At 36.1% G+C, this 14,687-nt stretch overlaps 1 protein-coding gene across 3 annotated transcripts in view; it reads right to left on the bottom strand.

The window, feature by feature from the left end:
* Nucleotides 1–14,687, bottom strand: part of LOC139961679 (plexin-A4-like) — a 93,271-nt gene extending 78,584 nt beyond the window's left edge. For 2 of the 3 annotated variants that reach the window (XM_071961069.1, XM_071961071.1), the window contains exon 1: nt 14,325–14,687. Coding sequence is in view for 1 of the 3 variants with exons in the window: in XM_071961068.1 (XP_071817169.1) it covers nt 8,271–8,272 (2 nt within the window). In the remaining 2 variants the exon portion in view is untranslated. Of the gene's footprint in view, nt 1–8,270; nt 8,426–14,324 lie in introns of those variants that run through there. The other variant, XM_071961068.1, reaches the window with a different exon arrangement.

Genomic DNA, 14,687 nt, shown 5'->3' with positions numbered 1-14,687 from the left:
ACACCATATTACAAGGCTCTCCCAATGGTATACAAACAGTGTACAATGTATAAAACAGCGGTGGGTATTTTCACTAAGCAACTATTAACTCACAGTTACCGTACATGTCCAGTCTGCCATGGGGTCTCCTTTGTGGTTACAAATACAATAGTGGTCAACAAATCAGTATAAGACCAAGGTCCAGTTGATTTATGCCAGGAATTGACCAGAGTCCTGTTTTCAAGTACCTGCAGCTAAGGATCAATAATATTCCCACGGTTCATTCTTTCTTTTAACCTGTTTCCTCCCCGAGTCTGTCTCCAGCGATGCTTAATTGCCTAAGGCTGTGTGTGTGTGTGTGAAGTGCAAGGGCATGTAGTAACCCAGTGCTACATACAGTAGTAGTATGAATATCAACAAATTCCTTCCTTATTAAGAGTGGGTGGAAGTCTCAAATCTAAGCAGGTATCCAAATACCCTAAGAAGAAGAAGATAAGAATTTTAACTGCACCTATCTTTATAAAGGTGAAAAGATGTTAACATTGATGGACTTATAGTTGAGGTTTACATCAAGATCTTCTACAGTACATCAAAATAAACCAAGGAGTGTGTGGGCTTCAATCTATTGCACTTTGTTCATGTAAAACTACAAACTCACTAAACCCATGAAGCATAATTTTTAGCCATTTTAATTTAATATTTAGCTGAGCTGAGTTAAAAAAGGTGTTCTGTGAAACTACTGTATGGACCACACTCACCACTCTGCCAGATTAGTTTGTGGGTGGACAATGAAATGTGTAAATAATTCAATAAAATATGGGTGGGGGTAGGAAATCTTTATCAGCAATGGCGAAGAGTCAAGCTGTTTGACCTTACTGGAGACAGGACTTTGCATCATCACAGCAGATTCTGTGAAAACTTTAAAAGCCAAAGCACCACATCTCTCCCAGCAAATATGTAGCAATAATGTAACCTTCATACAGCATGTAACAATTATATCCAAAGGTCAAGTATGTGGTAAATATGAGGTTTTGTCATTGAATGTAAACTATGCTCTTTTTCATCATAAATTCACTTCTGAATAAAGTAATAAGAATGCCTTCTTCCCAAGGAGGGGAAACTAATGAAACAACTACGCAGTATGGATTCCTCCTTGCCATTGCCAGCCTACCACCCATGATTTAAGACCCATCATATCTCCCAATCTGAACAAAATAGTGAAACTCCCTTTCTTCTCATGACATTCTTTTAGGAATATTTCTGTCACATATGAAGTTTTTTATTCCCTGACCTATAATTCTTGAGGTTATAGCTTCACTAACTTCAACAACTTTTCATAAACCATTTTTTATCTAAGATTTGTCAGACTGCCAGCAGACAGTATCCCTCCATAAATCCTTTCTCGGCTCATTAAAATCTATAACTATCCAATTGGGAGACAATCTTATTAATTGGTTCAATGTCACATCAGTTATGTGGGTCAATGCAAATGGGTGTTAATAGCCCAGCATCTAAAAAAAAAACGAGACTAATGTCCCTAGTCTGATGGGATAAAGATATGTATTAACCTAAACACAAAGCTGGAGTGATGCTACAAAGGTACAGTAACATCCAGGAGACAATTGACACATATCTCTCTCAAATGCTACTCTAGATATGAAGACACCCTACATCTATAGACAATTTCATCTCAACATGGACCACTTTCAGCATTTCATGAACCATGTCATTTTCCTGTCTCATATTTAGATGTATGCGCTTTGATTTACCTAGCTTAAAAATTTGGTAAAAATTATTCCACTGCATCCCCGCAAACTCAAGTTTGGGTCCCCAGCAATTTCTGCTTCTTTTTGAATCTACAGTATCGTGCTGAAATCTTGTGAAGAGTCATACAAAATTAGTCAAATAGAGTATTTCAAAATGACATAATAATAATAATAATCATAATAATAATAATAAAAATGTAGATTTATATAGCGCCACTCCAGGAAACGAGTAACTGCCCATGGCGCTGTAACTATCAATGGCAGAATTTTTATGTTTATATGCATGTATGCTCAACTTCATTGGTTGCTTCCTTTTATACAAGAATTTCAAAGTTGGTACATTTTGATGAAAATTTCACAACTTATATACATATTGCACTGTAAACCCTTTGACAGTTGTTTTTCAAAAATGCTGACATGATAATCAGCAAACCAACAAATGACTAAGAACTATAAACTTCAAGCCAGTTTAATCTGAAAATAATCCCATTTACTTTATCATCCATCTTGTTATTATTCACACACATTAGAGTTGCATTCATGCAGAATTAAGCCTGGTATTACGGATACTGTAGGCAAACAATACAAACAGCGAGTGGTTACATTGAAAACAAGTACACTTCTTTAAGCTATCTTTTGGCTTTAAAGGTGGTAAAAACAAACAGAGGATAGATATTATCAACTGTGTTATTTCAAACATAATAGCTGCGGTAGCTTTCTGGGGTCACTCATATTGATAGTGGCAGGTCCTTGCAAGTTTTAGCAGAAGGAACTTTAGCCAAGGGCAGTGATAATCTCATCTCTGACAAGAGTTCATTCCATTTGAGTCAGCTTGATTAAACAAACAGCTGGTTAACTCATTCATGCCAATCAGTCAATTATCCAAAACATAATCTGTTCGTTTCTTAGTTGTAAGATTACGATAATGACCACAAGAATGTAGTGACTGGAAAACTTTGTTGATATCAGAATCCAAGCACGGTGTGGAAATCCAAGATTGGGCTTAAAATGTTAAATTAAACAGGAACTAGACCCAAGAATTGAACCCTGCCATTGACTAAGATCCAGGGAGGATCAGACCGCCATCACATACCGCGCTCGGTGTTCAATTTGTACGGTAAACACAGCTTGGGGTTGACCCGAATCAGCGATGACCTTAAACATCCGTTGTTGTTTGTTTCAGCGCAGCAAGTTACATGGCTTGTGGGCTTTGTCTAAATATTCTCTTACAAAAACTCAACTTCCTGTTCGGTGATCACAGGCAGGATCTGATATAGAGCACAGGGTCTAATGTCAACGCCCTGTGCTTCAAAATAAATTTTAATGCTGAACACTAGTGTGCAGGGTTTGACCATTATAGCTGTAAACATGATCCAAGACTAAAAGTGAAGCCAAACAGCATTTATGCGAAATACGATACCTATGTTTATGTGATAGAGATAAACTGTCACGAACAACTTCCTCTGACAGCTTAGTAGCTTAGTAAACATTTTGTATTCTATTTGGGAGAAATGGCAGATTTTATGTTCCTTACACGCAAGGCTGAAGACTTGAAAGTCTAAATATGACATCATCGAGGATAATGTGCTTCAATTTGTTATGGTTTACTGAATTCATTAATGGTTGTTTTTTATGGAGATGGGTTTTGCAAATTGCTAAATGTAACAAAACATGACCTTAACAAGACCTTCTGAAATAATTGGTATATATTTACCTTGAAGCTACAGGTATTTGAGACAAAAAACAGAGAAAGTAAATCGCTCCAGATCTTAGCGGTAAGTATGACATCACAGCTATATATGCCAAAATGATGTAGCTAGCCCATCTACCAACTGGATCAAGAATTTTCTAATCTAATTAGGTTCATCGTGTGCACAGACCTTAACTGTCATATAATTAAACCTTAGATGATGGGAATTGGGTTTGTACAGTTTGTCTCCTATAAGTTAGCAAAGATGTAACTTTATGACATGATCAACAACACCCTGTGAACATCCATGATGACTCATGGATAGGTTATATACTAAATCAACAACAAGAGAGATAGTTACAAACAAATTTGAGTGGATAGCTCTATGCATGGCCGTCTAGAGCTACATGTACTGTACATCAGGATACGAACCATGCATTGTTCACATCCAAACAACAATCAGTAAAACAAAATAGGGCAAACTGACAATCACCAGATCTTCAAAAACGACTGAGCCCACAATATATATATTAATACAACTGTATTTCTTCTTTCGAAACTGTCAATTGTTCTTTCACTTTCTTTCAATTGTTTACCAGTTTAGATCATTCTCATTAATTAAAGGAAAAAAAAAGGTTTGTTAGATTTCAAGTCAACAACAAAAGTGAAAGTGCAATTAGAAACTGAATGCCATATTTTCATATCTTTTATTTTCCTGTTTTTCAAATATGCATTTAGCCATTTACCTTTACTTTCAGACACATATAGACTATTACAGTCATCTTTCTTAATACCATTAGCAGATTATTTAGTGCTTGTTTTTCAGCTGAGATTATCAGCTTTCCTAAGACCATGGATGATGGCATGTTACTCACTTAAAGAGATTGCTAAATTGATGATACTGTTTTGATATCCTCTTTTAATCCAAGAATACTAACGAGAAGGATAATTTGCAATTTCATTGTTTTCATTGGAGGACATCTTCAAAGTCCAAGGAACAGATCAGTAATATCATCAAGTTTTATAGCATTTAGATGACACCTAAACACTGTTTCCACACCATCCAATTGTATGGACAGTTCTTTGAATAATAAGTGTATGCAGATGACTGGTAGGTCCAGGTACCCAAAACCCTTCAAATCAACAACACAAGTGAAAGTGCAACTAGAAATTGGAAATCATCCTTTGATAGTTTTATTTTTCCTGTGTTTCAAATATATGCATCAATTTATCTGTACTTTCAAGAATATTACTATCATCTTTCTTACTAGTTACTATTAGCAAACTAATTCTCACTTATCAGCTGAAATTGTCAGCCTTCTTTTAAAGCCTACAGTATACATGATGATGCAGTTAGCAAGAATTACTCAAAATAAGATTGCTAAATTGATCAAACCTTTGATATCCGCTTTTATTCTACAGTAAATATACCACATGAATGATAATGAGAGAGTTAATTAGTAATTCAATTGTTTCTTCTTTACTTTGGGTAGGGGTGCTTGTCGTCCTGGTCCAAGGAACAGATCAACAACATTGTCAAGTTTAGCAGCTATGACACCTAACACAGTTTCCAGAGCCTTGAAGGCTTCATTCTTGTAAAATATCATAGTTTGTGGAAAGTTCTCCACCATACCAAAAGTGTGCATGGAGTGATTACTAGGTCCAGGTACACAAAACCCTTCAAAGGCAAGAGGGAACTGGGGCTGTGGGAATAGTGTTGGTGTTCCTGTTTATTGTCAACAGTGCTAACAACTCACACACAGGAAACAGTTCAGATATAACAGTTTATTTGAGTGATGGACATTTTAGGTAAATAGCCACGCATCCTGAAAACATCCAATAGTCAAGCTTGCAGTCAAGATATTTAAGGACATTAGTAAATACAACTGGAGGTGATATGTCCGGTTATCTCACTGAACAAATAATTTAAGATAAGGTAGACTTCCGATTTGCATACCATAGTAAATTAATCCCTACCAGTCCCATATAGCCCCTGGATTGAGCGATGTCTGTATATACCTAGAGCTTTTAACATTTTAAAAATTCATAATGAATTTCAGAAATGTAGTCTTAGTAGTGTAAGTTTGTAATGCTTTAAAACAAAATGTTTCCAATGCTTTTCATCAAGCAAATTAAAATTGAGTTACTGCATAAATTTAAATGAACCATCTAAAACTAGACAAGAAAGTTGTATAACTTCACAATAAAAAAAATAAAAAAATCAAGTATATTAAAATGAAAAGCTTCATACCAGCCACAGGCTGATACTGTACATATCTTCTCATTTTCCATGTTAATGTCAGAATAGTCTTATTTATACCTGGCAATTATAACCACAACTATTATAACAAATGAAACTACAGTAGAAGATCCAAAACGATGTTGCAGCTATTAACTAAAATACCCAAACTGCCGGTTGTGCAACTGGGATGTTCTTGTACCAACTTTTGTCAGATTTTAGGTCTGATATATACATACATGTGTACAGTACATTCAGACAAAATGAAATATCGCAAATATTCCCAAATTTTTACTCGCCCTTTGAACATGCTTGAGTCCTAACGATACAAGAAATTGGCCAATGCCTGATATCACAATTTATGGAGGACTAGCATGTTTTTGTCTGAATCCTTTTTTGCCACTTGAGGTGTTAGTTTTTGTTTCTACACATTTCCACTTGTATAGTTCCTCTTCAAGAGCTCTCTATAGTTTATTAAGGTGATGCCCACTCTAATGCATTAATTCAAGTTGTTCAGCTACATCCTACAGAAACCCATAACCAAACCAGTAATGGATCATCTGATTCTGTTCACCAGCTTCTCCCTCCCCCGTCCCCCCCCCCCCACCAAAGACACACATGAACACACAAGTAAAGTAAATATTGAGATTCAAATATACAACCATGGATGCCATTATCCAATTGCCTGAAATGATTCAATTTCCAAAATTTATGCACAATTCATTCATGAAACAAATAACTCGCCTTATCTTCCTAAACACCAAAGGAATTTTTACGACAGACTATTAAACACAGTGTGTTGTCGAGCACACACAGATTCAGAAATAGAAAGGTTTGGAGAGTAATTGGCTTCTATAATCAAATATTAACCCAGGAGGTACTGGTTTTGTGGATTGAGGCAACATGCTCCAAGTAGTAACACAAACAAATATCGTAGGAGGGATCTTAGCCTCTTTGAAGGTGTTCAAGGACTATTGGTACAGGGTCCCCATGTTCAATCTTGAAAATAATACCAAGGTTCAGATATGATTCATCAATCTTCCAGCAGTTTCTTGTTTCCATACTCGCCCTCATTTGATTTGTACAGTACTTGCAATTGATCATATGTGGGGAACTTTGAAATTCTAGTACGGTATAAAGTTGCTATAATGTAAGATGCTTAGAGCCTTGTACAAACACTTGTACCAACTTAGGGAATTACATTTGCACCCAAGCTCATGCTGTTGTACTAAGAATATAAGTCTGTAATTCGCATTGTCACTTTTGATCACTTTAATCCTATTGAATATGCATCTCACATGGTCTGTAGTATTGTACATAGCCGATGTACAAAGCCTTTGTGTGGATTTCTGCTGTTGTAAAAGCTGTGCATTGTATCATCACCAACTTACTGTAAGTGTCATCAAATGGGGACAACAATCCATTCTTATAAAACAAAAGGAAAGGTCTACATCCTTCATCGAAATTGCGATAGATCAATCAATTATCAAGGAAGTTCATAAAAAGAAATAATGGACTGTGTGAAAAAGACAACTTCAAATAAAAATGTTCATTTTCTACAGTTACTTGGTTTGGGGGCAGCTACAGTTACAGTACATCTCAAGGGTATAAATACCATCCATCGCCATAAACTTACTTTACATCTAATATTAATACAGCTTATTGAATGGTTTAGTACCCATCAGAGTAGAAGCAATTTTTTTTTTTCCAGATCTGCCAATAAACCATTGCTGTGGGAAAACTTAACACATACCATCTCATTACTTGGTTCTAAGGATGTGATTTAGGGCTAATTCCAACTTATGGGTTAGTCTACTTAAGGTCACATTTTTGAACTTACACACCAGGGAGGCTCTAGCAAGAATGCAGATAGGTGGGTGTGGAAGAAAAAAAATGATATAATATGTGTGTGTTTGTGTTTCTCTCTCCTCCTTACTTCTTTGAAACTTTCATAAATACTCAAACTTCCTTCTTTTTGCTATTTAGATTCCGAAAGGTGAATTCATCACCACCAGTGCAACCTGCAACTCTCTAACGACTCAACTCTGGGTGAGAGTGGACAGATATTTTATTTTAGGCAAATCTGTGATGTGGACTACAGTGTGCTGTTTTAGCACATTGGGGAATGGTTAAACAGTATAGTAATACTTAAATGTTAGCATATATACTGTAGCAGATTGAATTTACAGTATTTACATTGTACAGTATGTTACACCGTGATATCACACATGAGAGGGGTGGAATGTGATATGGAGCCAAGTGACAGTTGCTATTCAAAAGAAATAACCATTAACAAGCTGACTACCTGAATGCATCAGTTACCACTTGTAGTTACTTACTGTATAAGGTACTCTAGAAATAAACTTAAAAATTACGAAGTTAAAATAGGATCTTAGTGATATACACTATATATGCTGTACGAGAAAAGTTGGAAACGTCTATGATATTATTCATTACATACATAAAGAAATCTAACAAGCTTAACCAGAAAGAGGGGTATATACAACACAATCTGCTCATTACGAACCAATTGTTTGAAAAAACAAATCTATAAAAATTGGTTTTACATTATAATCATGAAGTAGTCAATACTTACATTCCAGCTTATTTCTTATATCCTGTGCATATATATTCCGCTCCTTATCTTTGGCGAAAACTTCTACCGACTTCCTCTCTAGAACAATCACACCAAATTATGTACAATCTTTGAGGTGCACGCAGCAGAAAGGGGCAGCAGATCAATTCAATTGCTTCTGTCCAAATATCACCAGTTATAAACAGTACTAGTGAATCCTTCTCTTTTATAACCATGGTTAACTATGGTTTATCACAGTTACATACGGATGCACTACAGTAACTGATTTGTGTTTTAGGGACTAACAGCATCAAATCTGTACAATAACAATGTTATACTTTTTATAACCATTTGATTTTTTACCTCCATCTTCTTCTCTTTCTTATTTCTTGTTGATAACTTTTATCCCTTAAAGACTGAGCTGATTTCATAAAATCCCTAGCAGGGTGGGGAGTAGGGTGGGAGAGCAGGGTGAGGGGACTCAGGGGAAAGGATCGTGAACAGAAGTAAGAAGGTATGTATGTGACTTCATGCAATATACATACTGTACATCCAATTCTATAGTATGTACGCACACACAGTAACTTCAGTACATCAATTTATCAAACAGTTGGCTACAGCCTTGTTTCTATACATACTGTTGGAATGCTGCATTCAGGGCATTGCCACATTGAAATTTACAAATGGGTCTATGATTTAAAGAGAGCTGGATTCTGTATTGTACAGTGTTCAGATTGCTTAAAATACAAATGGACATATACAGTATGATCACCCCTAACACCCCTACTTTACCAGTAAAATTAAAACATAAAACCTACATTTGATTTTATGTACATTTTTTAATTGACTATTTCTGGATGCCATAAAGTTAAATGGGGTATTATAAAAGCTTAACGAAACCAGCAAACGTGACTCTACAGTACAGGACGCAATATAAGCAAAGCGATAGAGAGTCAAAAGGGCCACATAAAATGGACAGGAATTTTTAGCTGGCATACAACAGGTTCAACACCAAAGTCCTTGCAAAACTATACACGCCACGTATGGGTAAAGACAAAGTTACTTGACGCCTGACTTGAACTTTGGCTGAACCTACAAAATTGAAATCTTTTAAAATATCACTTCTTTTGAGGCAAGTCTAAATTCGGTTTTAGCAAGAATGGGGTGGGCGGGGGGCTGGGGAGGTGTACAGCCATTTTATAACCTGTACAATTAATGCTCTTTCCACAGCAACAAAATAAACATGGGGTTACCATAGCAACAGAACTATTACTGGATAAATCTCTAGGCTGTTACTTCTTCTATAGGATCATCTTGTACTCTCCATACAGTATAAACAGACCTGTCTATCCATCATCAAGAGGTTGGGCCAAGTTGTGTCTTCTGTATATATATATATGTTTGGGACAGATGTACATGGAAATTATACATACAGTAGATCTATGTGGTTGCCATGTGCTGGAATTTTTAATCAAACCAGACAGGGAAACAGCCCTGAGGAATGTGAACACTTTTCAACTGTCAAAATGTCAAAATATTACTCAGCAGGACAAACTGTATTCTACTGCAATTCTGTCAATCTTGGGGAGCGATCCTGGAGACATGTTCTTAAAGTTGGGACTGAGTCAACCACAAATCACTGAAATCTAAACCGCTGCCTTCTTTCTTATTTTCTTCCTGTTTTGGCCAATTTTGTGATCACAAATTTGAAAGAGACCATAAAAAGAATGGCAGATCCGATAGCAACCTAATTTAAGAAGTTAGAACCTTGAATATTTCTTCAGAATCAGTGTGAGACAGGGTATCAATCGCAGCGACATATTTCGTTGCATTTACAGAAAGTTTCGCAAAAATAGTTGAAAATAATTTACTTCAGTTGTGATACTACTTTTAGTTGGTTATCAAAAATCTCAAGAGGTAAATTTAATACAATATTCCTTCATTTTTGGTATGAAAATCTTTGATTTAAAACACAATTCAGTGTTTTACACTGGAAGCAAGTTACAAAATAGCACAAACACACAATATTACGACAGCCACAAAATTAGCAATTAGATATGAAACTCTCAACATTTCTGCTGAGTGAGAATGAAAGGTTGTTCTTAGGAACCACTCAGCTGAACTCTCACAGCTGGCTCTTCTCTGAAGTTGCTATAGTTACTGCACGGCTCTCAGCCTTTGCATTGGTGAGGGTCTGTCCTTGCAAAGTTACCCTGTGATTTGACAGCTCAGCTAGTATATTGTACATTCGTACCATAGTATATAAGATAGCAGTTTTGGCAAACTGTCAGTGTACACTATGATGACATTGGAAAGTGCAATAGTACAGTGGAGACAGGTAAGAGAGCATTGCAGCAAATTTCACAGTTTTTGACAATAACCTGTCATGTGCTGTATACCTACACAGTAACTATAGTTACAATAATGTTAATCATTTATTGTAAATATCTTAACTCTACAAATTACAATTCACGTTCATATTTTACTCTTTTCATGTAATTCATGTTTCATTCTACTCAATGTACTGCATGACATGTACTGTACAATATTGTTGGTATTTTATCATAAATGCCAGAAGCTTCTTTCTGAAGAGTAAAACTACACTGAATTGCCCTAGTATAACTACATGTAGTAGATAATGTACTTACAAGTACTACTTGATCCTGCACTGGTCTGTTTGTCATAATTTACCACACTTCTTCAACAGTCTCAACTTTCACACAGTTCAATGAACAGGCTGAAAAATTGTTTTTAATACGAATCTGGACAAACAATTTGCAAAATTGGTGAACCGAAGTCTGGGTAAACAGACCAGGGCGAAGAAACGGCATGAACTCCCACGATCCAAGAAAGTTGTGCAATTTGGTGAAAGGCAAACTAAGAAACGTAACACATTCCAAGGGTCATGCGGTTTGTACTGACAAAGTGTACATGAGATGGATTCATGTGAACTGCCTTAGCCTATATGTACTACAGTATGATAAGTTACGCAAAGTCAAATAATTAGTATGCTACACATTTACTTGTCTACATGGCTTATTTGCCTCCAACACTTACTGTTGCTCATAGAACTTTGACAAGTCCTGTACTGTTTAAGTGATGCAAGGAAACAGGAATAGCCAGTCGTTTATCACACACATTGCACAGACAAGTTTAATTAAAGTGAATTTGTTTATGTGGGCCTGTAGTGTGTGTACCGTATCTATAGTAGGTGTACACTGGATAAGTTCAACAATAAAAACAAGTTCAGTATTATATATAATGTTTATGTCCACTAAGTACAATCTTCTGCAGAAACCAGAGTAAATAAATACAGTCCAGTACTGTATCTTTCTTTCTCTGACAAATTTCCAACAATGTGCAAAGAAAATTTAGAAACAATACTACATAAAGCTGCTTCAAAATTAATACATTAATTTCTATCATTAGTAAATTGCTACACTCCCTATTTTCTGAGAGTGTGTACCCATCCAAAATTTAATCAGTATTCCCAGACATTTAGAAGGTAAAATGTGACAGTGTAAAAATGATATTCCCAGACATTTAGCAGGTAAATTTGAATGATTGAAAGTTTTAAATGCAGTCTCCTGTCCTCTGTGAATCTGGGCTAAGATGCTCTCACAGAGGATATGAAATTCAAAGAGTCACATTCAGACTAGAGCTGACCATATTTCATCTTGCTAGCATTAGAAAAGTGAAAGAAATACAGATGGCTTTTAGGTGGTATGTATTTGTACTTTATTTGTTAATATTGGAATGCACTTCCAGGGCCTTCTACAAGCTTCCTGTATCATCCATGGCCAGTTATAATGTGAGTGGCTGGCCACCTTTAAGATTAGGTCTGTCTTGTTGCAATTAATGAAAAATTTGTTCAAATTATGATATTGGCATCTACGTGAAATTAACATTATGGGAAATGTTGAACTTAGACCTAGTCTGATCCTGACAGATTTAATTTTATCATTCAAGTTTGTTAAGGTAAATATTGGGTGTGAAATACAATTACTTTCAATGTTGCACAGCCAGGCTGCATATATGAAAGAACATTTCCAAGGTTGTTGGGATTTGTGTAAAGCTTTCTACAAAGTCAGTTTCATTTTTAAATTGCCTTGAGCATCTGATTCTAAAAGCAAAGTGTCTGGTATTAGTATAATTTCTGAATGTACAGTACAGTGCTATATAGAAAAGGCATCAGCCCCAGCAGGGTACTGTATAGAAATTCACCTGTATTCACCTGTACCCTACGCCTCATCACTAGACAGATGTACTGTAGTGTGGTATGAAGAAGGGAGAGAGAGCTCAGCTCTTATTTACTCCCCAACATTGCAGATGTCCGTCTATAATGACACCACTGTTACTTTACAGCGCCTACAAATGTATAGCAGCTTTTGCTTTCCTTTTACATGATAAAACTTCCCATTGTTTCATCGGTTCAAACTTAGAAAACTAGAGCTAGTATACAGTATTGTAGTTTGAGGGTCCAAATACTACTGTATGGTACTCAGAAGTGGGTTGCAAAAAATATTTGCAAAGGGTAACAGGATTTATCCAGAGGTAGGAGAGCTTGTGGTCAGGTTTTCGAAGCCTGCATATGGAGGACGTTTAAGTTATATGTAACATCACTTAAGTCCATCGTCCAGGGATTTTAAGCATCATTTATGATGGGTCCTGGGGGATATGGTGAGTTGTGGATCAATTCTCAAGGAGGTTCTGTGATTGTGGGCCTAAAAGCTTACGGATGGTTGGTAAGGTATAAACATAAGGTACTGTCTGTCCATGTGATAACATCATGTATCATACAGTAGCACCCGTTTGAAGCAGTACTACAACATATATAAGGTTAAATTTACTTGACTAAGAAAACCACAAATCTGGTATTTTATAGTCCAGAAATACCAATTCAATGCAATGTGGTTCACGAACAGCACAGGTCGTTGCCTCACTCGATTTTATTTGGTAGCTTGCTACGACGTATGTGCATGTCTTTTAGGGTACTAAATACACTAATGATATGCCTTTAGCCTAATAAAGATGATACAGTACGCGTCCTTCAACAGCAAAAAGGGAGGCAAATTGCAAGTTTAAATTCATATTTCTTACTCCACAAGTTTACATTACAAGTACATAAGTTTCACATAAGTATAACCTCCATTGATGTAAGTAACAAACGCAAGTTATAAGTAACAAACCCAAGTTAACTTATTCATAAAGGGAAAAAATGTAAAAATAGCTTATAAATTGTTATGAGTAATAGCAATATTATTAACACAGGATTTCAGGCCTACAATCATTCGGACCATTAAGAATTTCAAAAAAGTTAGCACCTACTGTGATGTCAACATATGATTCTATAGTAATTCTTCCACTTACAGCATGATATAGACTAATATTATGGTTGAAAATAAGAAAATAGATCTAGCCAACCAGTGACTACACAAATATTGCAGAATGTCTTGCAAACCAGCACATAAAGATCGTTGGAAATAAAAAAGAGTAGCTTGAATTTAAATTTCTGAAAATTTGTGAGTCATGGTGATTTTCATCATGGCCATGTTTATTTTCTGTTGGCCAAATGGTACATTAATGTCAAACTGATACATGTTCAGCTAGCATTAGCCTAAATGCCTACTAGGTCTACCTGTACCAGTACTATACTCATCTGGATCAAGGCCTAGGCTCCATGTCCGTTATTTCAAGTACATTTCATGTGGGCCTAGGTATTAGGGCCTAGGTATTATAGGATAACATATAAGGAGTACAGATACTCACAAAACATCTTCAACTGCATTATTATGACATCTGGGCTCAAGGGCCAACTGTAGCCAGAGTTCAGATTACCGCAACTTGGTTGTGTCCTAAACTTCACTTCCACTCACCAAGAAAAGATAGGCCTAGCCTAGTAATAATAGTATCATCCAGTTAAACTGCCCAAAGTTCAATCAGACCAAGCCAATATTTAACTGTGTCGTTCTCAATTACAAAAGATTTAATATACCTCTTAAGGTTTAACTTAGGCCTAGCTTACGCAGTCACAAGCAGAACAGAGTCATGCACATTAGACATAAGCTTTCTTACCGTATGAAAATTTTCTGTATAAGTCCAACGATGGTTCTGTTAGAAAATATTAGCTCTTCAACAACTTTCTTAATCTTAGTCCAACAACAATCATTCTAACGTTAGTCGCAAAGTCCAAAGGTTTTAATAATCAAGATACGTGGTGGATTTCTTCCCTCTTACGACAAGAATATTCTATATCAGACATTTACGAAATCATATATTGTTACGCACTAACTTCTTGCGTATTTCACAATCGAGCATATAATGTCGTAAAAACCGCTGCCGTTTTGGTTGCACGGTCCGATGGTTTTCGTTGTACTGCTACCAATAATACCACTTGTACAAGCCAAGTACCACTGTACCTGTGTCGCGTTGTGGCTG

This window comes from Apostichopus japonicus, chromosome 20, assembly GCF_037975245.1.
Source record: "Apostichopus japonicus isolate 1M-3 chromosome 20, ASM3797524v1, whole genome shotgun sequence".
Classification (NCBI taxonomy): domain Eukaryota; kingdom Metazoa; phylum Echinodermata; class Holothuroidea; order Aspidochirotida; family Stichopodidae; genus Apostichopus; species Apostichopus japonicus.
The sequence above is the reverse complement of the archived record's forward strand: the minus strand, read 5'-3'. Positions and strand labels throughout refer to the sequence as shown.